This window comes from Phascolarctos cinereus, unplaced genomic scaffold (genome assembly GCF_003287225.1).
Source record: "Phascolarctos cinereus isolate Bilbo 61053 unplaced genomic scaffold, phaCin_HiC Scaffold_4;HRSCAF=312, whole genome shotgun sequence".
NCBI classification, from domain to species: domain Eukaryota; kingdom Metazoa; phylum Chordata; class Mammalia; order Diprotodontia; family Phascolarctidae; genus Phascolarctos; species Phascolarctos cinereus.
The window spans coordinates 711,348,709-711,374,812 of record NW_027555847.1 but is presented as its reverse complement, the minus strand read 5'-3'; the positions used below and the strand labels follow the sequence as shown (position 1 = coordinate 711,374,812).

General features: G+C 42.8%; 1 protein-coding gene across 1 annotated transcript in view; it reads left to right on the top strand.

Annotated features, from left to right (window-relative positions):
* The window catches only part of SVOP (SV2 related protein), a 52,997-nt gene that overhangs the window by 5,626 nt on the left and 21,267 nt on the right, over positions 1-26,104 (top strand). The window contains exons 2-6 of the mRNA XM_021008046.2: positions 8,323-8,483; positions 10,725-10,810; positions 11,560-11,658; positions 12,672-12,743; positions 18,768-18,892. Coding sequence (XP_020863705.1) covers positions 8,323-8,483; positions 10,725-10,810; positions 11,560-11,658; positions 12,672-12,743; positions 18,768-18,892 — 543 coding nt within the window. The remainder of the gene's footprint in view (positions 1-8,322; positions 8,484-10,724; positions 10,811-11,559; positions 11,659-12,671; positions 12,744-18,767; positions 18,893-26,104) is intronic.

Sequence of the window (26,104 nt, the reverse complement as noted above, 5' to 3'; positions counted from 1 at the left end):
TTGTCTTGACAAATGGGTTTCTTTCCTAAGTGTGTGTTCATTGTGTAACTGGTATTTGATGGGAAGGGATCAAGCCTTGCATATAAAGGTTGGGTTCTCCTTACCCCATTGAGAAATCACTATCAGAAGTTTAGTTTGAACCTGAAAACCACATCCCCTAGAGTAATAATATTTAAAGGAGCAAATAAATATAATTCTAGCTAGGTTCTCTGTGTCTGTGTCTGTGTCTATGTCTGTCTGTCTGTCTATGTCTGTGTCTGTGTCTCTCTCTGTCTCTGTCTGTCTGTCCCTCTCTCTCAGAGCTTATGGCCCCAACCTCTTGCCCTCTGGAAGGAATTAAAGCTTCCCTTGGAGAAGGATGGGGGAAGAAGAGGTGAGAGAGATGTCTATTCTGCCTCTCTTCAAGCTTCAGAAGGGGAGAAATAAGACTGGAAAGGTAGAAGAGGGCCAGGTTGTGAAGAACTTTAGATGTCAAAAAGAATTTATATTTGCATCTAGAGGTAAAGCTTAGGTATGGAATATGGGATGGACGTGGTCAGGGAAGAATGTGACCTCAATTTGGAGGGAAATGTTTTGTACCAATGCTTCTTGCTATAAGTAAATCCCTTTTCCAAGAGCTACTGGAGTTCAGATGACTGATTGATAATGGGCCACATACCAGTGGGAGCTCATGAGCATCAGTAGTAGAACCCCTCAGCCTCTTGCTGTTACCCCTAAAATCCTGAGTGGAGGAGTAGTCAGCTTCCCTTTAGAGAGCCTAACCAATGAAGAGGAATGCCTTCTTTGGGGAGTGGCCTCAGAAAGGGGGTTACATCAAGGCCTGAATATCACATTTTTAGGAAGGACATTGATAAGATGGAGGATGTCTGGAAGAAGGTAACAAGGATGATGAAAGGCATCCAGATTGTGCTATTTGAGGAACAAGTGAAGGCGCTGGGTGATGGTGAGCCAGAGAGGACAATTAGGGCCATGAGATCCAGGGACTGTCCCATGGAAGATGCAATAGACTCATATTTAACCTCAGAGTCCAAAGTAGGAAAAATAGACATCACAGAGACAGAAATAAATTTAGACTTGATGTCAGAAAATGTACTAATTTTGAGAGCTATTCAAAAACAGAATCAACTGTCTTAGGAAGCAGTAATTTCCCACTCACTGAAGCTCTTCAAGCAAAGTCTAGTTGACATTTTTTCAGGGAATTCTGCTGAGGCATGGGTTGGGCTAGATGGTCTCTGAGGACATTTCCAACAGTGAGATTCCATGATTCTGAATGGAGTCAGAGGGGGAAATTCAGGAGGGCCAGAGCAGTCAAGGAGAGCTTCCAGGAGGAGGCAAGCCTGAGAAGCACAGAACAAGTATTCCCAATAAGGGAAATGTGAGCAAAAGTAGGGAGGCAAGACTAAACATGTCATGGTGGTGGTACAATGAGGTGGTCCTGATTAGAGCTGAGGAAGCATTTTAATGAAGAGAAGGGAACACGCATACTACTGTGTGCCAGTACGTCAGAGGCTGGATTTGAACTCAGGTCATCTTTTCTCTAGGTCAAGCACTCTATCCACTTCATCATCTAGCTGATAACTCACTTAATTTCTCTGGGCCTCAGTTTCCTCTTCTGTAAAATGAGGGAGTTGGACTGAAAGTCCTCTGAGGTTCTTGCCAGCTCCAGATGTATAAGCCAGTGAATGTCCCAGTGCCCCTGCCCAGCTCTCTATAAACAGATTTATTCGCTTATAATTTTATTACTTATTTATCAACAGATAATTGCCAGAGGAAATTTTTTTTTTCAACAGGGTAAACAACTTACCCCAGTAAAACCACAGGGGTGTGTAAAAAAAGAAGAAAAAACTGATCTGGGAGCTGGGGATGCAGGGATAATTGATGTAATATAGGAGAAAGAGTCCTAAGACCTGTGTTCAAATCTTAGCTTTGTCACTTGGCTTTTCTGTGCCTCAATTTCTTCATAATAATAAAAGTCAACAATAGCTAGCATTTATTTAGATATTTTTGAAGTACTTTATATATATTATTTCATTTGATCCTCACAACAACACTGTGAGATATGTGCTATTGTTATCTTCATTTTACAGATAAGGAAACTAAGTCACAGAGAGGTTAAGTGACTTGTAAAATAAGGAGGTTAGACCAAATGGCCTCTGAGGACCCTTTCAGCTCTAGATCTAGGGCCCTGAATTCCTGCTTTCAAGGAGCTTACCTTCTTCTGAGGTGTAGGGTGAGGTGGGAATAACCTATACACAGATAAATAATGGGTCATTTGATCAATGAGGTCATTTGAGGAGAGAGAGAAGGTGGAAGGTGAAAATTGAGTCACCTGTGGAAGAGGAGGGTTCTGAGGGGCAGAAATGAAGAAGGATGCTTTCCAGAAATGGGGGACAGCTCAGACAAATATGACATCAGGCAATGGGAAGCTGAGCTTAGGAAACAGCTCATGATCCAGTTGGGCTGAGATGCAGTTCAGGAAGGGCAGTAATGTGACATGAGGCTTCACAGGTAGGAGGCTCTTAACTACCCAGCTCAGGAGACCCTTTTATTGTAGGGGCAGAGATGAAAGGTCTCTGAATAGAGTATTATTGTTATTGTTCGGCTTATTCTTACCCTTCTTCTCACGACCATCCTGTGCGTATGTAAGGGTGTGAGGTGGTGACTGCACTTACTCTCCCAGGGCAAGGCCAGCTGTGTGGAACAGGGGATAAAACTTCCCTAAGACTTTTGGGACACCTTATATATACAGTGATCCCTGACACATCATGACTTTCCCCATCACAGTTTTGATATATCAAGGGTCAGCATAAGAAATTAAATGGGAATTTGGGGGAGTTTTGTGGAAGCTGCAAACCACATGTGAAGGCCAGCAGACTACATAAAAAAAGTTTAGAAACTCAGAAATGCATAAAATATATTTGTAATGTTGTATGATATCAACATACTTTATCTTTTAATACCATCATAATTCAGATTTCTTTTCTGGTACAAAGGCAGGGCCAAAACATTTTACATGGATTTTCCAGATCCTGGAGGCATTGCACCCCTAGCCCCCTCGATGTGGAAGGGATAACTATACTCTTGTCCACCAGGTAAAAGTAGCTTTGTATCTCTCGGTCATAGAACTGTCTCTTTCTAGCTTCAAGAGAAGCCCTTAGCTTTGGAGCCGGGCATGCTGACTTCCATTCTAAGCAGGGATGCCCTGCTGATGAAGGTCAAGGGGTCTGCCATGGTCCTTCTATCTTAGCCACCAAAGCTCCACAGCTGCATCCCTGCCTGTGGCCAGCCATACAAATGTCTCTAGCCTGAAGGCTTTGACTGTACCGTTGCTCAAGGGCGTCCAAATGGCTTCCCTGGCTCTGATGTACTTGATGAACCTTTCAAAAGCTCACTGCCCAGCCTGAAAGAAGTTCCCTGTGAGACTGTCTGAAGGTCATGGTCGCCAGCCTGGTTTTTTATGTAACGTTCTGCATTCATCCACCTTCTCTCACCTTTTGCTAACACTTAATGGTTTGAAAATGGCTTTCCATGCAAGATTAGTTCAGAAGAGGAAACTGAGCCCCAGAGAGGGGAAGTTGCCTAGAATCATACAGACAGAAAGTGGTAGAGGGACCAGAACTCATATCTTCCAATGCCAAGTCCTGATCCTACTTGTTCTTTGACTATGCAACTTTCAAGATGAGTTTCCTCATCTGGAAAATGAGCATAATCATACCTGATGTCCCTACCTCCCAAGAGAGTTGTGAAAATCAAATGAGATCATGTATGTGAAATTTTGGGGAAAAGTTAGTGCTCTTCAAAAAAAATTTGGAACTCAAAATTTTATTAAAAATGAATGTTGAAAATCATCTTTACGTGTAACTGGAAAAAATAAAAAACTACTAAAATTTTAAAGTTAACACTCTCTACAAATGTCAGTTATTATGATGATGATTCATTGCATTCTTTTCATATTGTTCAATGATATTTGGCCAGAAGCAGACCAGTTCAAGTTTCTCTCCTTCTATTATTTTAGATTTTATGCTCTGTGGGATAATATATGGGTGGATAAAATATCTGCTTTTTGGTAACTGGATGTTATTATTATGTTAGGATCCTAGAGATAGAACTGGAAGGTAGCTTAGAGGCCATTGGGTCCAAATCCCTCATTTTACAAATGAGGAAACTGAGGCAGAGAAGTGAATCGACTTACCTAGGATCACACAGGTAATTAAATGTCTGAAGTGGGATTTGAACCAAGGTCTTCCTGACTCCAATTCTAGCACCCTAACAACTAAGTAATGCTACCTTTCAGTATCATCATCATCACCATCATCATCATTATCAAAATCTCATTTGATGGAGTTCGGATATAAACAGTCCTGGGAAAAGCTGCTCTTCTAGATCATTCTTTTATGTTTCATGTTACACAGACTGTTACGAGATAGAAAAAAAGTTTTGTTATTACTCTTATCTTATTTGCATCTTTTTCAATAAGGTTCAGATACAAGTGGTCTTGGGAAAAGTTGACTTCTCATTCCTTTATATTAAGTAATGCAGGATGATAACACAGGTAAACTACTTCTTGGTGTTCACTACAAGTGGGAAGATGTCGATTCATCCTTTGCAGACTCAGTGAAAGCATCCTCCGCAGAACAGCAGTAGAAGACAGGAGGATGGGGATGGTGTGCATCTCAGCTTAACCATAAGATTTTGGTCTCTTCAGCCAGCTTTCTATACTTTGAGAGTGTTATTGTCACTGCTGCTGCTGCTGTTTTCCCCATGGAGCCTGGTGATTCTGTTAAGTTTAGGGGATGATGTTATTTAGGGATGTATGGGACCCAGTTCACACCAGCTCATGAGAGTCAATTATTAATTTTTCGGAGTGAGCATTTATGCCTTAGAAATCAGCAAACACTATAAATCAGGACTTGGTTTACTGTTTTGTTAATTATCCAAATGTAGGAAACTGATGAAGAAAATATTAATAATGCAACTTCAACATAAAAGTATTTCACGTACATGTTTTATTTTTCAGAGAGCCAGTTGTTAAACACCAGCAGACCTCTGAATCTTTTAAAAACATTGGCCTTGAGTTTTTATGAATCAATGTTATGTAAAGGTGATTGTGGGAAACAATCTGATCTGGAATAATGATCTGGTCTCAGCCCACTGTCTGAGTTCTCCAGGATATTATGAAGGCTGTATTTGTAGTATGTGGAGTTATAGTCTGTTAGTCAGGGAAAGGTAGATGTATAATTCTGCCATATAATTCTAACCACCAGGTCTTATCTTGCTGGATAGTTGGTAGGTGTTAAACCCTTACAGTTTACAGTGAGGTGTTGCATCATTTCCACCATTATCTTGCATAACCTACATTGATCACTAAGGACAGTTCCATAAGAATTATCCCCTAGTTTCTTATGGCAATGACCTGGTCCTGAATGGCAGTCAGAAACCCTTCCATTTCCACAGACGAATCCACACGATTCAGCTGTTCAGTCAACGTTTCTTTAGCAGTTTATTGTTGATTGAATCACTCACAGAGAGCCTTTTGACTCCACTCTTGGATATCAGTTGTTTCACTGGCCCCCATCCAGAGGTAAACCACTTTCAGTTATATTTGGAAAACCCAATGATATTTTTTATTATTGTTGTTATTGTTAGTATTATTATTACCCCCGAGATTCATCTAACATGCCAGTCCGATCCAATTCAATCCAATCTGAGAAGCATTTATTAGGCTTCTCCTTTATACAAGGTACTTTGCTAGGTTCTGGGCACACAAAAATAGAACAGAAATTGGTTCTTGCTCTCATGAAGGTTTCATTCTCCCAGGACAAAGTGGTTCCTCACAAGTACATTCTGAGAAATGTACCAAACCCAAAGATTTCTAAGCATAAGCTTTGGAAGGAAAAGGGACTTCAAAACATATATGTATGTATTTGCTCTTTTTTTTCTGTTTTGTTTTGTTTCCTCTTTCTTGTGGTTCCTCCTATTGGTTCTAATTCTTCCTTACAACATGACTAATGTGAAAATAAAACAAAACAAAACAAAAACATATATGTATGATTCTATGTGTGTTTTGCATATGGATAATAACATGCATATTGATGTTCTCATTAACCCAGTGTGTTCATACCTAACTTCTCATATAGCAATTTCAAAAGTATGGTGTGTTCATTGCACTTTTTAAGCTTGAGGAATGGTCTGCACCAGAGCCAAGCCAGGCTGGGGTGATAGGGGATCTGCCCCAGGGCGCCAAGTTTACAAATGCTGACAGCATTGGGAGTCCTTTGGGAAATTCCTCCCCCACTCTTCTCTGCTCCCTCCTGGAGAGGCCTCCCCAGTAGCGGCCTCACAGCAGAGTTCCCGGGTCTCTGTGACCCTAATAGTATAGTGTCACGCAATCATTCCCCCCAACTGAGTGCCTTTCAAGCCACTACCTTTAAATACAAAGATCTCTAGTAATGGTTCCCTGGCCACACTATTTTGAAAAATTCTCTTTGAGGAGGAGGGTGAAATCTAATGCCTAAATGCCAAAATAATACTTTGTATTTGTAGAGGATTTGCTTTTCAAAGCATTTGTACAATGATTTTCATAATTGATTCAATAGTACTATGAATTTGGAAGGATTGGATCTACCCTGTCATATGAGGATCATTTGAATGAACCGAGAATGTGTAGCCTAGAGAAGAGAAGATTTAGGGAGAAGATGGGAGCCTCCCCACGCATCTGAAGGGCTCTCGTGCAAAGAGAGCTTTTATTTGTTTCACTTGTCTGCCAAGGACAGAGAATGGGTAAAAGTTACAAAGAAGAGAATTTGAAATCGGTGTCCTAATGAACACAGTCATCTCAAAGTGGAATGGGCTGCTTTGGAAGGTGATGAGTCCTCCACCTTGCTGGTCCTCAAGCCGAGGCTTAACCACTTTGTAGAGACGACTCTCGTTCAGGTACGATTTGTACTTAAGGCAGCTAGATGGCACCATGGATAGAGTTCTGGACTTGGTGACAGGAAGACCTGAATTCAAAGACAATTGCTAATTGGGCAGCTAAGTGCACCAGCCCTGGAGTCAGGAGGACCTGAGTTCAAGTCCAGCCTCAGACCCTTACTAGCTGTGTGACCCTGGGCAAGTCACTTTACCATTTGCCTCACTTTCTTCATCTGTAAAATGAGCTGGAGAAGGAAATGGCAAACCACTCCAGTATCTTTGTCACAGAGAGTTGGACATGACTGAAATGACTCAACAACAAAAAAAAAAGGTGTGTGACCCCTGGGCAAGTCACTAGACCTCTCTCTCAGCCTCAGTTTCCTCATCTGTAAAATGAGGAAGTTTGATTTGATGGTCTCTAAGGTCTCTTCTATCTCTAAATCTGTCATCCTCCATGTGACTCTGAGGTAGTTTTGGTTCAATTCAATTCAGCATGCATTCATTAAATACCTACTATGTTCTAGGCGCTGGGGATACAAAGACCAAACAGAGATTGCAATCCCTTTTCCTCAAGGAGCTAAGCATTCATGACTCTGTGATACTCTCATTCTTATAATATAGATGAGGAAATTAAAGTGTAAAGTTAAGTGACTTCTCCAAGGTCACATTAAACAGGTTATATGTCCTGAATCAACTATTTTATTTTTAACTGGAACATAATAATAGCCATCTCTTGGGCATGCATTTATGGGCAGAAATGCCAATATCTAATTTTATCTTACTATTCTTGACAAGAATATTATGGCCAAGAGTAAATATATCATGGGATAATTTATCTAGAGCTGGAATAGACCCTCAGAGACCATCAAATCCAGTCTCTTCATTTGTCAGATGAGGAAACTGAGGCACACAGTGGTTAAGTGACTTGCCCAGGGTCACACAATTTGTAAATATCTGAGGTAGGATTTGAACTCAGGTCCTCCTGACTCCAAGTCCTGTGCCCCCATCCACTTGACTTCCCTGTGACATGCCCAAGGTTACATTGGTAGTATCAGAAATGAGATTTGAACTCTGACTTCAGAAATAATGTTCTTTCTCTTGTACCACAGTGTCTCAAGGACCTGACAAAGACACACTCTTATTTTCTAATTTTCTAGCCACTCATACTCACCCAGTTCAATTTTTTGGTCAAGTCAGCTAGCATTTATTAAGTGCCTAACTATATGCCAGGCACTGTGCTAATCACTGGGGATACAAAGAAAGAAAAAAAACCAGTCCCTGTTCTCAAGGAGCTCACAGTCTAATGGTCAACAAAAGAAAGCCTTTTATATTTAACCAGATGTGAGATTTCCACAAAGGATCTGAGTCAGGTAAACACCTCCCCACATAACCATCCCTGGTTTTCTCTAGAGTGGTCAAGTTCCGAAGAACAGGAGAGAGCTCCAGGTCTGATGATGACGCCATCTCAGGAGAACATGAAATCCAGATTGAAGGGGTCCGGTCAGAGTTAGAGGCTGTGGAATTAGAGGATGGAGCTGCAGTGCCCAAAGAGTTTGCCAATCCCACCGACGGTGAGTAGGGTAGTAATAACAACAACAACAATCACAATTTTATGGTGATTTAAGGCTTGCAAAGCACTTTACTTATATTGCCTCATTCAATCCTAACATCAACCCTACGAAGTAGGTGATATTATTATCCTCATTTTACAGATAAGGAAACTGAGGCTGAGAAAAGTTCGGCAATTTGCCCATTGTCACACAGCTAGTAAGTGAGTGAGGCGGAATTTGAACTCAGGCCTGCCTGACTCCATATTCAGTGCTCTAAAGCAACTTGGCTTTCAGAATCTATCTGCTATTTTTTTAAAAATTGAGATAAAAATTTTTTCAATGAATAAAAATGTTATCTTTTCTCCCCCAACTTTTTCCTGTATTGGAAAAAAGAAAAGAAAAACAAAACCTTTGTCACAAGTATGCACAGGCAAGCAGAAATAATTCCCATATTGGCCATCTAGCTGTTTTCTTAACGGCTGAAGTGAGATATTTATGGAGGCTGAGGCTCACTTATGGGTTAACCTTATCAAAATCTGCCCAATGCAGACATACTTGCTTCAGAGCTTACTACGTCTAGATGGGAAGGCAATGGGGACTAGAGGTGTCATTAACAGTGATTTACTGGGGTCAATTTCAGCATCTAGGGATCATGGACCAATCCCTACCAGACATCTTGTTGGGGGTTTTTTTCCTATTCAAATGATTACCGATACATTTTTTTGACATTGCCTTCATTTCCAAATGTCTTTTTTACTCTTGCCACCCCATCCGGTGATCTCTCTTTTACGGTAAAAAAAAAAAAAAACAGAAAGAGAGAAAAAAATCAGTTCAGCAAAACTAAAGAACATGTTAACCATTTCTGACAGTACATATGCTGTTTCATATCCATAGTCCCCCCCCTCCATCTCTACAAAGAATGGAAGAAGGGATGTTTTTGCATTTCTTCTTCAAGGCCAAGTTTGGTCATTACAATTACACACTGCTCAGTTTCATTTTTTTTCCTTGTTTTTTTCAATATCTATTGTTGTAGTCATGTATGTTGCTTTCTGAGCTTAGTTTCCATAAGTCTGCATCAGTTCACAAAACTTCTCCCTTGCTTCTCTGAATTCCTCACATTTATTGTTTTAGTGGGGGGGGTTGTTGTTGTTGTTGGTATTTTTGGTTTTTTGCTTAATTTGGTGAGGCAATCAGAGTTAAGTGACTTGTCCAGGGTCATGCAGTTAGTAAGTGGCAAGTGTCTGAAGTCAAATTTGAACTCAGGTCCACATGACTCCAAGGCCGGAGCTCTATCTCCTGCACCACCTAGCTGCCCACATTTATCGTTTCTTATAGCCCTGTCCCAACGATCTTGTTTTGGATAATCTTGGACTATAGTGGAACGGGGTCTGGATTATTGAAAAAAAGGAATTTGGATGGTGCTTTACAAAGCCAAGTGTACTCTAAGGGGAAAATTCTTCTTCTCCACCTAGTTCTATGAGATAACAGCAACACTAGTGGGAAAAATTAGATATCGTATATTTATATAAAGCCTGCCAATGTTGACAGTTCTGAAGAGTCAATCACATTTTATTTTACTTTTATTTTCCAAATGGTTTATTGATTCCCTCTAGGTTTTTTTTTAATCATAGTTATTTCTCAGTGTACTAGCCCCTTCACCACTTGTAACAAAGAAAAACTGTTAAGCCAAATTGACCTATGGAGAGAGCTCTGATATGTGCAGCATTCCACTTGAGTATCCCACTTCTCAAGAGGAGGGGAGCGTGTTTCATCCTGGGTTCTTTAGGTCACTGGAAATAATCTGAATTCAGTTCCCTTTTAGCATTGTTTCTATTTGCCTTATTATGGCCATCCTATACATTTTTCTCAAGGTTCTGCTGTATTCTTTCTACCTCACTTCATGCATGTCTTCCCATGTTCCTAACCTTTATTTTCCGTGGCCCGATAATATTCCATTCCACTCATATACCACAATTGGTTCAGCTATCCCCTAAATGATGGAGCGATAATATTCTCAGCAATCATTAAACCTTAATTAAGTGCCTGCTGTGTTTCTGTCACTGTGCTAAGCAGGAGGTGGCAGTTATGAAGATGACCAACCCTGAAAAGGAAGGAACATGGAGTGAACTTTATTGCATACATAAACCTCCACCATCTTCCAAATCATGTATTATGATGTTTCAATTTAACTTCACAGTGACCTTGAAATATTCTCACCCTAGGAAAACTATAGGGAAACTGACTTCTTTATCTCATTCTCAGATACTTTCATGGTGGAAGATGCGGTGGAAGCCATCGGCTTTGGGAAGTTTCAGTGGAAACTGTCTGTCCTCACTGGATTGGCATGGGCAAGTATTTGGAATGGGGCAGTCCAGTGTTTCAAAGGCAGGGTTTTTTTTTATTCTAAATTTTGCTATTATTACTTTTTTGGTTAGTTTTCAACATCTACTTTTATAAGATTTTGAATTCCAAATTTTTTTTCTCCCTCCTTCCCCTCTCCCCTCCCCAAGATGGCATGCAATCTGATACAGGCTATATGTGTACAATCACATTTAAACATATTTCCACATTAGTCATGTTATGAAAGAAGAATCAGAACAAAAGGAAAAAAACCATAAGAAAGAAAAAACAAAACAAAACAAAGAGAAAATAGTCTGCTTTGATCTGCATTCAGACTTCATAGTTCTTTCTCTAGATGTGGATAGCATTTTCCATCATAAGTCTTTTGGAATTGTCAAAAGTAGGTTTTAAGTGATCCCTACATACCATTGAGGTGTTGGGTGCTTTTTGACCAATAATGAATGAATGAAAAAGCATCTATTGTGACTACCACGTGTCTCTTTCCATGAAGAAGAACTGAGGATTTTAACTAAATAAAGCACACAATGGATGGAGCATTTCTACCCCTCTGTCATGGCATGGCTGCATGAGTAAATTTGGGAACCAGCTTCCTCATTCAGCCTGTTGACTTCCCTGAAGCATGAAGAGACAGTCTTGGAAGCTGAGGATGAGGAGGCAGAGTCAGTCGACACCAATAATCAGTGTGTCTGCCTGCTTTCCCTTTCCGTGCACTTCTCACACTTTCTCCTTCTTCTAGATGGCAGATGCAATGGAAATGATGATTCTCAGCATTTTGGCGCCCCAACTGCACTGCGAATGGAGACTCCCCAGCTGGCAGGTGGCCCTGCTCACCTCGGTAGGAGCACCGTGCATGTCTACTGTCTTCATATGGTTTAATCTGCCTACTACTCTTATGGTCCATGTGGAGTTGTCTCCATCATTCAAGCCCAGCAGAGGAGATATGAGCCTTGGCTGGGAAATCTGGTAGGGAAATCCAGGCTACAGTCTCTTCCTGCCTACCCCAGTACAACCTTCCTGTCTCTCGACCACCCACAGTGGAACCCACTTAAGAGGATGAAACTTACTTTCTTTTGCTCATCATTGAGCTCCTGCCCCAGAGTTATGGATTATAGTAGAAAAAAAAACAGTGCTGGAATTGGGGAGGCCAGAACCTGCCTGTACATGTCACCTCTGCCATTTACCTCTGTGTCCTCAAACAAGTCATTTGTCCTATGTGTGTCCTACTTTTTTTTTGTCTTGTCTCAGACATTTGCTATCTGTGTGACCCTGAACATGTCACTTAACCTCTGTTTACCTCAGTTTCCTTATCTGGAAAATAGGAAGGTAACCAGTAAGTGGATTCAGTCTTTAATGAAGCTGACTTTGCTGTGACTTAGGCCTAAATACTTCTCTTTGGATCTCACCTCCTTTCTTTGTAAAGTGAGGAAGGAGGCCTGGATCATCCTCAAGGTTTCAGCTCTGACGTTCTTTATTCCAAGGTGTCTCACACCCCAACCCCCCCACCTCTGACATTCTATGTTCTAAGTTCACCCCAAGCTCTAGTAACTTCTATTCTAAGGTTCCTCACTTCCAGCTCTGGCATTCCCTGTTCTAAGGCCCCTCACTTCCAGCTCTGACATTTCCTATTCTAAAACCCCTTGTCTAAGACTCCTGACATTCCATGTTCTATGACCCCTCCAAGCTCTAAAAAGCTCTATGAATCTAAGCAACTTCCCTAACAAATGTGGATGGAATCTTTGGAGGTTTTAATTTTAATGGCTTACTGGGGTTTTTTGCGGGGGGGGAGGGGAGTCATTCTTGGGGATCCTGAACTTATCTGTAACAGAAATTGTTTCTCACATCCTGCAGGTGGTGTTTGTGGGAATGATGTCTAGTTCCACTCTTTGGGGAAACATTTCTGACCAATATGGACGAAAGACAGTAAGTCAACTATAATCAGGATAACTTGTGTGTGGGTGTTCCCCATTTTATTCAATCAATCAATAAGCATTTATTAAGTGCCTAAGTCCTAACTATTGTGTGAAGTGCTGAGAATATAAAGAAAGGCAAGACTATTTCCTGCCCTCAGGGACCTTCCATCCAAATGGGGAAAACAACATATACCACAGGAGATACACAGAGAGTAGACAGAAGGTAACCTTGGAAGGGAGGGCACTCACAGCTGGGGAGGATTGAGAAAGTCCTGCAGAAGATGATGTTTGAGATGAATCTGGAAGAAAGACAAGGATCCCAAGGGTGGAGTTGAGGAGAGAAGAGCGTTTCAAGCGTCAGGACTGCCATTGCAAAGATGGATTGCAGAGGGAGTAGAAGGGAGTTACACGTGAGGACCCTGGAAAGATCAGAATGGGGAGGTTGGGGAGAGCTTTAAATGTCAAACACATGAGTTTATTGTGCAGGGCAGTGACATGGTCAGACCTATGCTTTAGGAAAATCTCTGTGGCAACCGGGCAGAGGATGAACTGGCATAGGGAGAGACATGAGATAATGGAGACCCATTAGGAGGCTGCTGCAGTACTCTAGGTGAGAAGAACTGAAGCCAGATGGTAACTGGGTGAGAGGAGAGAAAGGGTCAGATGAGGAGAGATAACTAGGAAGGCAGAAATGGCAAGATTTGGCAAACAAGTGACTAGATGCGGTGCAGGATAAGGATTTGGGGATCCTGCTAAGGGGATGATCCTGGAAGAATGGAAAGATGGTGCTGCCTTCAACAGAAGATAAGAGATTTTTATCTAGTGGGGGTGGAGGAATGGGGTGTCATGGTCAAATTGGAGATTAAGGAACTGGGGTCTTCTGACTCCCAATCCTGCCTTCTTTCCCCTTTTCCTGACTGCCTCTGAGTCATACAGACAGTGGCATTGTCCCAAAGTTAGTGAAACCAGCATGTGAACCCTGCTCCTCTGACGCTTAGCCCCAGACTCTCTCCTCTTCTCTTCCACCAAGCTGTTGCTAGTCCGGGATGCCTTGGAGACACCGTTCCTTGATGAATCACATGTGCTGGGAAGGGGGAGGCTGAAAAGCTTCCTCATCTCCTCCAGAGACAAGTCTCTTTCCTCCTCCTTCGCCTTCCCAGGCTGGCAGAGCGCTGCTGCCTGACACCTTCCTCCTACCTCCTGTCCCCCTTTCGGTTCAGCTGGTGACATTTGCCGGCTTGAAAGTCTGTGCCCTGGCACAGAAATCCTAATTGTCGTTCCCTGAGATGCCCCTTTCTCCATCCATCAGGGACAATTCCCTTCCTTTCGGATGTCATTCGTCCTTTCGGGAAGCTTCATTATGTTTTGGTTTTTTCAAAGAATGAATATGGGGAGGAGACATAGGCCCTGCTGAGTATTTATTCATAGGTCCCTCTTGTGACTGGGCAGGAAAGAAATAACAGTCACTAATTTGTACTATGCCTATAGTTCCTATTTCTCATCATCATTGTGAGTAAAGCACTTTATGAACTTTAAATGGCTATAGAGATATGAGCTATTGTTACTGGGACTGGAGGTAGGGAAAGTTAGGTTGGATCAGTGGAGGGTCTGGGTCGTTGAGTTATTTTTAGCGCACTTTATTTATGTTTACCTAGTAACCCTGATTGGCCTGACAAAGTGTGGCTATGTAAAAGCCCTCAGGACCCTGCCTTAATGAAGGAGCCTGCTTTAATCTTTAGGTGGAAGAGCTCTCAGAGTCCATCTAGTCCAACCAACATCCCAATAAGAATTCCACTCCTCTCCCTCCAGCATCCCTGGCCAAAGAGATCACCTAATCTTTTCTTGAAGACCTTTACTGAAGGGGAACCCACTACCTGCTAAAGTTACCCATTCCCCTTTGGGGCGGATCTTATTGTTAGGAAATACTTCCCACATCAAGACAAAATCTTCTGTGCAACTTGGGAGCCAAGAACAAGTCAGTCAAGCCATAAATATTTATTAAGCACCTGCTATATACCAGGCACTCTAATCTGTCTTTTGAATGACAAAGTATCATAAATGTAAAGCTGGAAGGTGCCCTCAGGCCCTTTGAGTTTAATCTTCTCATTTTACAGATTGGTAAACTGAGGCAGAGAATTTAAGTGACTTGCCCAAGGTCACACAGCTAGTATGTGTCTGAGATGAAATTTGAACCTGGATCTTTCTGACTCCAAATCTCCTGCCTGATCTGAGAGGCTGCCTCAAACCCTCGAAGACATCTGTCATGGCCCCCCAGAATCTTCTCTTCTCCAGAGCAAATGTTCCAGTTCTTTCAAACGATGTTCATTTCGTGCGGTTTCTAGGTCACTTGCCATCCTAGCCACTCTCTCCTGGATGCTGGCCAGCGTACCCGAGAGATAAGAATGATTTGTAATTGGCCCATCAGTTGTTTTGCGTAAAGAGGTACATTAAGAATTTGAGGATAAGAGAGTAATCTGTTCCTTTGCCATAAGCCCTGGGATCACCCATCCACCGTTTATTTCCCATGAGCAGCGCAGACATCTGTCTGGCTCCTGGTCCGATTATCACAAATTCGAACTGAGCTGGCTTTGAGAATCTCAAGCTGCTGCTGCACACAGCTTCAGAAGTGGAGCAAACTGGTAGGCCTGGCCCTCCTCTCTTTCCTTCCTCTGGTCTACCCCCCTTTTCTCCTCTCCGCCAGGATTCCTGCTCTGTCCATTGTATGGGACTAGTTTTGTTAGTGGCCTTGCTGGCCTTTCTATGTATCCCCAGAAATTAGCGCAGTGGATGGTACACAATCGGTGTTTAATAAATGCTTGTCGACTGCCCATTAACTGACAGCTGGCTCAGTAACAGACCTAGCCCACAAAAGACTTTGGGCCTAGGCCCTTCAGAATGACTTTGGTCATTCATTATTATTCTACAAGTGTGGGATGGTGGGGTGATGTTTAACAATCAGCTCTCCAGGGAAAAAAATGTAAGCAGGACCCACTTTTAACCTGTAGTACTAACTTTTGTCCATCACTTTCTTAAGCCCAAACAATCTACAAAACAATAAGTCAAGCTCTGGGCTGTTTAAATAATAAATCCAGCTGCTGATTCCTGAGGTGTAAGTGCTTGCTCTGAAAACTTAGCGCTTGGCTCCAGAACTCCCATAGCTGTGGCCAATATGGTACCCTCAGAGAGGGAAGTCTGCAGGTTTTATAGTCTTTCCTGGCAGCTCCTGAAGGGAAAATCTAAAGGGGAGAACTATAAAATGAACCACCTACTGCCACTGGCTGGTGAAGTGGATAGAGCGCCTGGCCTGGAGTCAGGAAGACCAGAGTTCAAATCCAGCCTCAGACACTGACTAGCTGTGTGACCCCGAGTAAGTCACTTCACCCTGTTTGCCTCAGTTTCTTCATCTATCAAATGAGCTGGAGAAGGAAATGACAAACCACTTCAATATCTTTGCCAAGAAAACTCCAAATGGGGACGGGAAGATTCAGACATGACTGAAAAGAACTGAATAACAACAAAGTTTTCATTAATCCTGCAATATGAATCCTGGGAAACAAGCAATCAAAGAGTAGCTTGTAATAATGGCGAATAATAATAATAGCTAACATTTATATAGTGCTTGCTATGTGCCAGACGCTGTACTAAGAGCTTTATAAATATTCCCTAATCTGATCCTCACGACCACCCTGGGAAGAAGATGCCATCATTATGCCCATTGTACAGATAGGGAAACTAAGGCAAACTTTGCTAAGCTAACTGAGCTAGGCACTGGGTATACAAAGATAGAAAAATGAAACAGGCCTTGCCCTCAGGGAGCATAGATTCTGCAGACGATGACTCCAAGTTACTTCCTTGGCTAATTACCATGTTTGTACGCCTCAAACAAGGGCTTAGAACAAGGAATATCAGGACTGGGCAGGGCCTCAGAACAGGGAATGTCAGAGATGGGAGAGACCTTAGAATATCAATGTCAGAACTCACCTTCACCCCTATTTCTCTTAAAATGTAGTACCTTCAGGATGAGTAATTGTGGTCAACAGATTTACCTAAGATCCCACAGGTAATGACAGAATCAGGTTTCAAACCCAGATCCTCGGACTCCACCTCCCCTGCTTTCTGGTAGTTAAGTGACCTGGCCAGGAGCTGGAACCTTGCTCTTCTGACTCCAGGACCAGGGCTCTCTCCACTGCACTACCCTATCTTCATAATAGATTCTCCTACTTTGCTTGGAGGGACCTTTATGTTTCTCAGGGTAAATCACCAGGACATCCATCAATGGCACACACCATGCCCCAGACCCTTACTTGGCCCTTTTTTCTCCAAACGTAATAGAAAGTTAGCTGGCTTGGCTTTCTCCTCATATTTCACTGAATTTCTGTCACGTTGCAGAGGGAATTTCTTGGTGATGCTACTGGCTCTCTCCTTGTCGTCAGAAGGCTGGCTCAGGGGATCCTGGGCAGGAAGCAAGCTTAACAGATTTCATCCTTCCCATATCAACAGGCCACGTGACTTGAATCTGTTTTTATCCCTGGCTGGCCTGGAGGGGAAAGATTGATTTGGCAGTTTCAATCTGGGCCTCGGTGGCTCAAAGTAGTCAGGGTCTCTTATCACAGAGCCCTTCTGATGTCCCCTTCCTCCACTTCCACCCAACCCCAGGCCCCTTTCATTGATTCCTCCTCATTTTTCTCTAGGATCAGGGGATTCAAAGGAATGTTCATCTTAAGACCTAATGGATCAGATTAGGAATCAGTATGGATTCCCCAACTTTGAAAATGCTTCTCCCCCTGGTAACCCCCCTTGCTAGGGGGTAAGGACCCCTTTCCTAAGCTCTCTCCAGTGTTGGGCTTGAGGAGAAACGACCCCATTTTTGGTGAGAAGATCGAAGGATCATAAATGTCCATCAGCCCATGATAATAGTAGCTAATATCTACATAATACTTTTAAGTTTTACTGTCTTTCCACCGTAAGAGGTGGCCTTCTTTTTCCCCTTTCTTTGTCATCCTTTTTTATAAGGGATGACTTTCTGAATGAGGTGGTGGGGAATGAAGGTGATGTAAAAACAAGAGATAGTCAGAAGGTGCTAAGATTCACACAGGTGCTCAAATTGTCGACAAACTTTATTACTGTTCTAAATGGAGAAGGGCAGTGTAGTACAGTGGGTGGGGAGGAAGACCTAGGTTCCACTGCCACTTCTGACACATGCTGGCTGTGTGACCCTGGGCACATCACTGAATCTCTGAATGCTCTAGGGAGCTAAGTTGAAAGGCAAGGGGGATTGGGGGATCTGCATTGATACACCTGGTATAACTGGGACATTCTTCACATGGGAAGTTCCTCATACCAGTGAAATCAGAGAGCTCATCCTTATCCCTACTCTAAAAGTGAGACCTCTGTCCAATGACCCACCAGTGGACATATTGGGCAGGGAAATGAATGGTATCAATCTTGATGGTTTGGCTACAAATGAAAAGAAGAATGAAGGACATTTTAGCCCAATAGAAGGAGGGCTCCGAGGTCTGCCTTGGAAAGGCTAAGAAAGGAATTGGCCAAATGGGTTTTCTCATACTCCCAAAAGCTACAAGAAATATTATTTCATGAGACATTTTGTCAATACACATACCCAGTTTTGAAAAATACTTGCGTAAAGACTGCCATGAAAAATAAAAGATGTCAAAAATTTTTTCAATGAGGCCTAAATATTTTGTGTCCATTATTAATGTGATATTCATTAACATTAATATTATCCTAGGAAAAGGCAGCCTGGGAGAATTACACCATATAGACATAAGAGGCCTGGACCGGCTATTAGGAGCCCTGGTCTAGTCCTGATTTTCCCTCTCTAGACCTCATTTTCCCCATCTGTCAGATGAGGACATTAGACTATGGGATCTCCTTGGGGGAAGGGGGATTCTTTGGCTAACTCATCCTAAGCTCCCTCTGCGACTCCAAAGCCAGAGCAGACTGCCTGCCAGGTGGCGTGGGGGTGCTGTTCAGTCTTGGAGTCTGACCTCCATTCTGCCTCCTCCCAATGCAGGGGCTGAAGATCAGCGTGCTATGGACACTTTACTATGGAATCCTCAGTGCTTTTGCCCCCGTGTATAGCTGGATCCTGGTCCTCAGGGGCCTCGTGGGCTTTGGGATTGGAGGAGTTCCTCAGTCGTAAGTAAATATTCATACATTCATTCATTCATTCATTCATTCATTCTCTAGAGACTCCAACACCTCTTCACAATGTGGAGGTGACCCAGGGCTCCCAAAAGGTATGTCACTGGAGTGAAAGCTGTGCGATTCTGTGCGTGTCATTCAATTTCTCTGCCTCATTTCCTCACCTATAACCAAATGATCAAAAAGCATTTATCAAGCACCTGCCACACACCAGGCAGTGTAGTAAGTGCTGGGAATATGAAGATATAGAGATGGGAAGCAAAGTTGGCCCTACCCTCAAGGAGCTTACAGTCTCCTGGGGGAGACCACATGTCCATATATAAGCACATGCAGTAAATACATATTTGTATATAAGCACACGTGTGCATGTATATAATGCAAGGTAGTTTGGAGCCGCTCCAGGGATGAGGGAAGACTTCATGTAGAGGGCGGTGCTTGCACTGAGCCTCGCAGGAAGCTCTGACTCCAAGAGACAGAGGTAAGGAGGGAGCGCATTCTAGGGGGAGGAGACTCTTCTGCTACTACTACTACTACTCCTCACTACCATTACTGCCCTTATTTTTACTATCATTACTACTGTTGCTACTACTACTTTTAATACAATTATTACTGCTAATCTCATTACCATTAATACTACTATTCTTACTACCATTACTACTACTGCCTACTATACCTCTTTCTACCATTACTACTACTGCATGCTACACCTCTTACTCCCATTATTGCTGCTACTAATCTTACTACCATTAATACTACCATTCTTTTTTTTTCTTTTTGGTAAGGCAATCAGGGTTAAGTGACTTGCCCAAGGTCACACAGCTAGTAAGTGTCAAGGATCTGAGGTCAGATTTGAACTCAAGTCCTCCTGACTCCAAGGCTGGAGCTCTATCCACTGGGCTACCTAGCTGCCCCTGATACTACAATTCTTACTACCATTACTACTATTGTTACTACTACTCCTCTTACTACCATTATTACTGCTGCTATTATATCTCTTACTACCATTATTACCACTACTGCTCTTACTACCATTACTACTACTGCTACAGCACCTAATACAACCATTATTATTGTTACTACTATTCTCACTACCATTAATTACTATCTCTTACTATCATTACTACTATTTTTTTGGGTGGGTGCTAGGCAATGGGGTTAAGTGACTTGCGCAGGGTCACACAGCTAGTAAGTGTTATGTGTCTGAATCCGGATTTGAACTCAGGTCCTCCTGAATCTAGGACCGATGCTCTATCCACTGCGCCACCTAACTGCCCCCTATCATTACTACTGTTGCTACTACTACTATTATACTACTCTCACCACAATTACTAGTAGTACTCTTACTACCATTACTACTACCAGTACTCTTACTATCATTACTACTACTTATCTCGCTACCATTATTACTGTTTCTTTAATTATTACCATTATTACTACTATTCTTACGACTGTCATTACTACTATTACCACAACTGCCATTATTACTACTAGATTTCACTACTTGTTGGTGTTGTTCAGTCCTGTCTGACTCTTTGTGACCCCATTTAGAGTTTTCTTGACAAAGGTATTGAGTGTTTTGTCATTTCTTTCTCCAGCTCATTTTACAGATGAGGAAACTGAGGCAAACAGGGTGAAGTGACTTGCCCAGGGTCATATCGCTAATAAGTGTCTGAGGCAGATTTAAACTCAGAGAGATGAGTCTTCCTGACTCCAGGAAGACTCCTGGCACTCTATCCACTGAGCCACCTCGCTGCCCATACTTTCACTACTACCACTGCTACAATTACTATTACTAATGTTACTACTTACTATTACCACCACTACTATTGCCAGTACTACCATTTTTACTACTATTATTGCTACCATTACTACTGTTACTTTGACTACTACTGCTATTACCATTGTTACTACAAGTCTTACTATCGGTACTATTATTAATGCAATCATTACTTTTAATGTTACCACTATCATTATCACTACTACTGTTACCACAATTATTACTATTACCAATACCACTATTACCATTATTACTACTTCTAATCTTACTACCAATCAATCAATAAACATTTATTAAGCATAGACTATGTGCCAGGCACCATGCTAAGCTCTGGGGACACAAAAAGAGGCAAAAGACAGTCCTTGCCCTCAAAGAGCTTACAATCTAATGGAGGAGACAACATACAAGCAAACTATATAGAAGACCAATAGGAAATAATTGGCAGAGGGAAACTGGAATTACAAGGTGTTAGGGAAGGTTCCTGGAGAAGGTGGGATTTTACTTGGGACTAAAAGAAGCCAGAGAGTTCAGTAGTCAGAATGAAGAAGGGAGAGCATTACAAGCATGGGAGAACCACTACTACTATTATTACTATGACTATTACTATCATTATTACCATTACTAGTAATTACAATCACTATTACAACTACCATAATCATTATTACTCCTTAGCGGTCTTACCACCGTTATTATTATTGCTACTTCTACAATTACTATTGCTACTAGTCTCACTACCAATACTACTACTACTTGTTACAATTCAATCATTTTTCAGTTGTGTCCAACTCTTCATGTGTGCTATTTCCTTCTCTAGCTCATTTTAAGCATGAGGAAACTGAGGCAAACAGGGTCAAGTGACTTGCCTAAGGTTTTACAGCTAGTGTCTGGGGCCAGATTTGAACCAAGGTCTTCTTGACTCCACACCCAATGTTCTATTCACTGGGCCACCTAGCTGCCCCAACGACTACTATTACTACTACTCCTATTACTATAATTACTCCCATTATTACTGCTTCTATTATTGTTACAATTACCATTACTACCACTATCATTATTACTACTACTGTTACTCTTACTACCATTGCTACAACTACTATTATTACTTCTGCTATTACTACCACCACTACCAGGTCCTACCAATCTGGAAAGGTTTCTTCCATGAACTCGATGAAGCTGGTATAGTTGTTGTTGAAGACCATGTCTAGCTTCCAGTTAAGGGAGGCTGTGGACTCAGTTGGCTATAGAGGGATGAATGGAGGGGACCTGGGGTAATAGCAGCTCCCAAAAACCATCTACTTGATTACCAAAGGGCTGCTATCTGCATTGGTGGAGAAGGTGCCCAAACCAGCAAAATCACAGAGGCTTAAGTTGTAAAGTGGAGAACTGGAGAGTTCATTCATTTCACAAATACATGCTGAGTACCAGCTAGGAGCAAGACTCGGGGCGGGGGGGGGAATTCTGAGAGGTAGAAGACTCATTTTCTGCAAAATGAGGAGAGTAATGTAGTTGATCTCTAAGCTCTAAATCCTATGATCTCATGAGATCTCTTCTGGTTAGAGTAAAAGCAGGGAAAGGTCATGAAGGAACTGAGCCTGGGAGGATTAGCAAGGATGTCCACAGAGGGCAGATGCAACCCATCCCCATCATTCTGGGCTTCTATGGTCCCAGGGAAATGAAGGCACTGGGAAATTTACCACCAGAGCATGTGGCAGTCTATGTTTCCCTCCCCTCATCCATCCTCATTCGTTATTGATCCTTCTTCTAAGGCTCTGGCTGATTGAGCATTGGACAGCGGATCCTGTCAGGGGTTAGAGTTGCCTTAAAAGCCCCTGTGACTGGAAGCCAGGGCTGGGTCTAGAGCTCAGGTCGCAAATCTTGGGACTAACTCACTCGGCTGCCATTTTGGCCTGGCTTCCTTCCCAGAGCTGGGCCATCACCCTGAATGGAATGATAAACGTTCCATTCCCAGGACTTTGTTCATTGACTACAGTGCAGCCATCCGCTAAGGGGTGACCAGACCATGAGGATGCTCCAATTTTCCTCTTGTCCTCAAGTGAGGAATAAGCAGTGTGGCAAGGCAGATCAAGAACTCACTGCTTTCGGAGCCAGGAAGACCTGGACTCGAGTCCCACTGCTGACCAAGCTGGCTGTGTGACCCTGGGCATAGCCTCTAGTCCTCACTGAGCAAGTAGGTCACTTAGGACAGGAGGCAACTTTTAAAGATTATAAATTAAAAGGAAAATAAGTAGACAGATTTGTTCATCTGGGAGCTCACTCCATCAGTGCAGCTGCTATCACTATCCCTCAAGTGAAACTGCAGAATTCAAGGCTTTAAAACTTGGAAAGAAACTTACAGATCGTCTAATCCCAATTCTCAATTTTACAAACGAGGAAACCAAGATTCCAATATGGGAAGTGACTTGTCTAAGGTCACACAGCATAAGGAACAAAACTGGGTTGAGCAGTCACATGTCAGTGCTTCTGGCCTCTACTGAGATTGTACGGGAAATGAGCCTCAAGGCTGGTTTTTCCTCTGAAGCACAATGGACCCCTCTTGCCTCCAGAATAAGATTTAAAATGGTGGTGGTGGTGGTTTCCGACTCTCTGTGATCCTTTTTGGGGTTTTCTTGGGAAAGATATTGGAGTAGTTTACTATTTCCTTCTCTAGCTATTTTACAGGAGACTGAGGCCAACAGGATTAAGCGACTAGCCCAGGGTCATACAGCTAGTAAGTGGCTGAGGCCAGATTTGAACTGAAGTCTTCCTGACTCCAAGCCCAGCGCCATGTCTACTGAGCTATCTAGCTGCCCGTTGTCTCTAGGATAAGATAAAAAATTCCTAGCCTGGTATTTAAAGCCTTTCACACTAGGGCTCCTATCTACCCTTCCAGGATTATTTCATATTACTTCCCCATCCCAGCCACATGAGCCTGCTAGCTGTCCCCCATGTCTCCATATACCCAGTGGTGATCACAGTATCTGGCACGTAGCAGGTGCCTAATGCATGTTCGTAGAATGGAATTGAGTTGACCTCAGATGACATGGCTTCCTCTTCTCAAGCAGAGTGGCCTACATGAACTCTCCAGTAAGAGCTCACTGTAGACCCAACAGTGAACATCAGGAAATTATGTCAGAATTAGCCACAGACGGCTGCTCGGTGCCTGCTAATTTCATTGCTCGTTCATCTGTCTCTCAGCATGATTGTAATCATGACAGTGCTCATCGCCAAGTGAACGCGGCTCATCTTTCTCAAGCCTCAAGCAGGGTCTAAAGCCTAAAAACAAGATTGACTTTCTCACCAGAAGCCCCGAGATGACAACTGTTAGGAGCTGCTTCCTCCCTCCCCAAAATAATTACTTATATTTGATCCTTGGGACAATAGGGAGTCCCTGGTGTTCACTGAAAAGGGGTGAGGGGAATGACGTGGTCAGAGTGAGCGTCAGAAAAATCACATTGGGAGCTGAGTGCAGGCTGGATCAGGGTGGGGAGAGAGACATAAAACAAGACTGGTTGTAGTGGAAAGACCCATAGACTTTCAGGAGACATGGGTTCAAATCCCAGCTCTGACATGTGCTACCCAGGCAACTTTGGGGACCTTTTGAAGTCTCAGTTTGCCCATATGTAAAGTGGGGATTGTAATATTTGCATTTTTCTACTTCTTAAAGTTGCTGCGCATATAACCCAGAATGCCAAGCTCTGATTTGGACTGAGCCAGGCTAATCTTGAAGAGCTCTCAAAAAAAAGTTTTTATATATACCTATATATACACACATGTATATGTATATGTGTGTACATGTATGTGTGTATGTGTGTATACATGTGTGTGTGCACGTATTTATGTGTCATTCTCTTTGGTTTATGACCCCACTCAAGGTTTTTCCTGGGAATTTCAGAGGAGGGCATGTTTTACCACAGGGAATACTACATTATATCTTTTGTCTAGATCTTCACATATGTAAAATCGTGGACTCAGTCAACATGTATGTATTATGCACCGGCTCTGTGCCAGGCACAGTACTAGGTACTGAGGGTACAAAAGAGTCTCTGCCCTCAGGAGGCTTCCATTCGATCAGGAGAGACGTTAGTGAAGGGCACCACATCCTCTGAGCCCCTTAGCTCCCCTCTCTCATCCTCTCTGATGAGGCTGAGTGCCTCAGTGGGCCTGCCAGGTCCCCTCAAGGCCCTGAGGTGTGAGGGGGTTGTCCTTCTGTTGTGTTCTCACCAATAGTAACACTAGCAATTCGGACCCAGCATCATTTAACCAATTAATACCAAGTAGCTTTTACAAAAAAGATATTTATTGAGGAGATTTCTCAATTACTCAAGAATCCGGGTGCAGACATATTCTCCCAGAGCCCCAGACCAGTTCTTCCCTGTACCATCTTAGTGCCTGGGGAGAGTGGGCTTAAATTAGAATCTATTTCAACAATGCATTGGCTCTGCCAAGCTCATTTCTGAACACAATTTGTTCACTTGTGTATGAGGCTGAGCATCTTGGCTCCTGGGCCTGTCCGCTGCTGAGCCAGGTGGTTAGACCAGGTTTGGCTGGCCGAAAACCCTGTCATGGATTCTGGCTCCCAGGCCCCTGGGGGCTCGCCACTCTGACCTTGCAAAGCTTAGAGGGTCATGGCCTTTTCTCATACTCTTTCCCCTACGAGCAGTAAGAAACGATCAATAAGAGACGAAGCACAGAGGCCAGTACAGATGGGCCCTATCAGCCCAGAGGGGGAGGGTCAAAGCCTCTCCTCACCCAGGGGTGTACAATGCATCTCTCTAACTCCAAAGGTTGTTGAAGGCTTTCTGAATGCAGCCTGGGTTTGGAGTCTGCAATCAAAAGGCCAAGGTAAGCAGACTGAAAATAATACCTGGGCACACTCAAGTTCACGTGGGGACTTCAAGAAGGGTGTGCTGCACCCACTCAGAAAAACTGAGCCTGTTGGCTAGTCTCCTGTTATAGATATACCTACAAAATGGGGACAGAGGGAGAGAGGCTGGATCTGTGATTTCACTGGCATGGGGAACTCTCATGTGAGAAAACTCCCTCCACCAATACAGGTTAGCACCTCCTCTGCAATTTAGAGTTGCTTAGAATGCTAACAGGTTAAGTGACTTGACCAGGGTCACACAGCTAGTCAGTGACAAGTGCCTGAGGCTGAATTTGAACTCAGGCCCTCCTGACTCCAGGACTGGTGCTCTATCCACTGCGCCACCTGGCTGGCCCAAATAATCCATACCTTTGAATTTTATTGTCCCTTCTAGACTATGGGTCCTTCATGATCTTAACCCTCACTTGAATGAATGAATGAATGAATGAATGAATGAATGAATGAATGAATGAATGAAGTTATTAAGTACTTTTTATGTGCCAGGCACCATGCTAACTATGGGTACCAATATGAACACAAGACCGTCCCTGTCCTCAAGAAATTT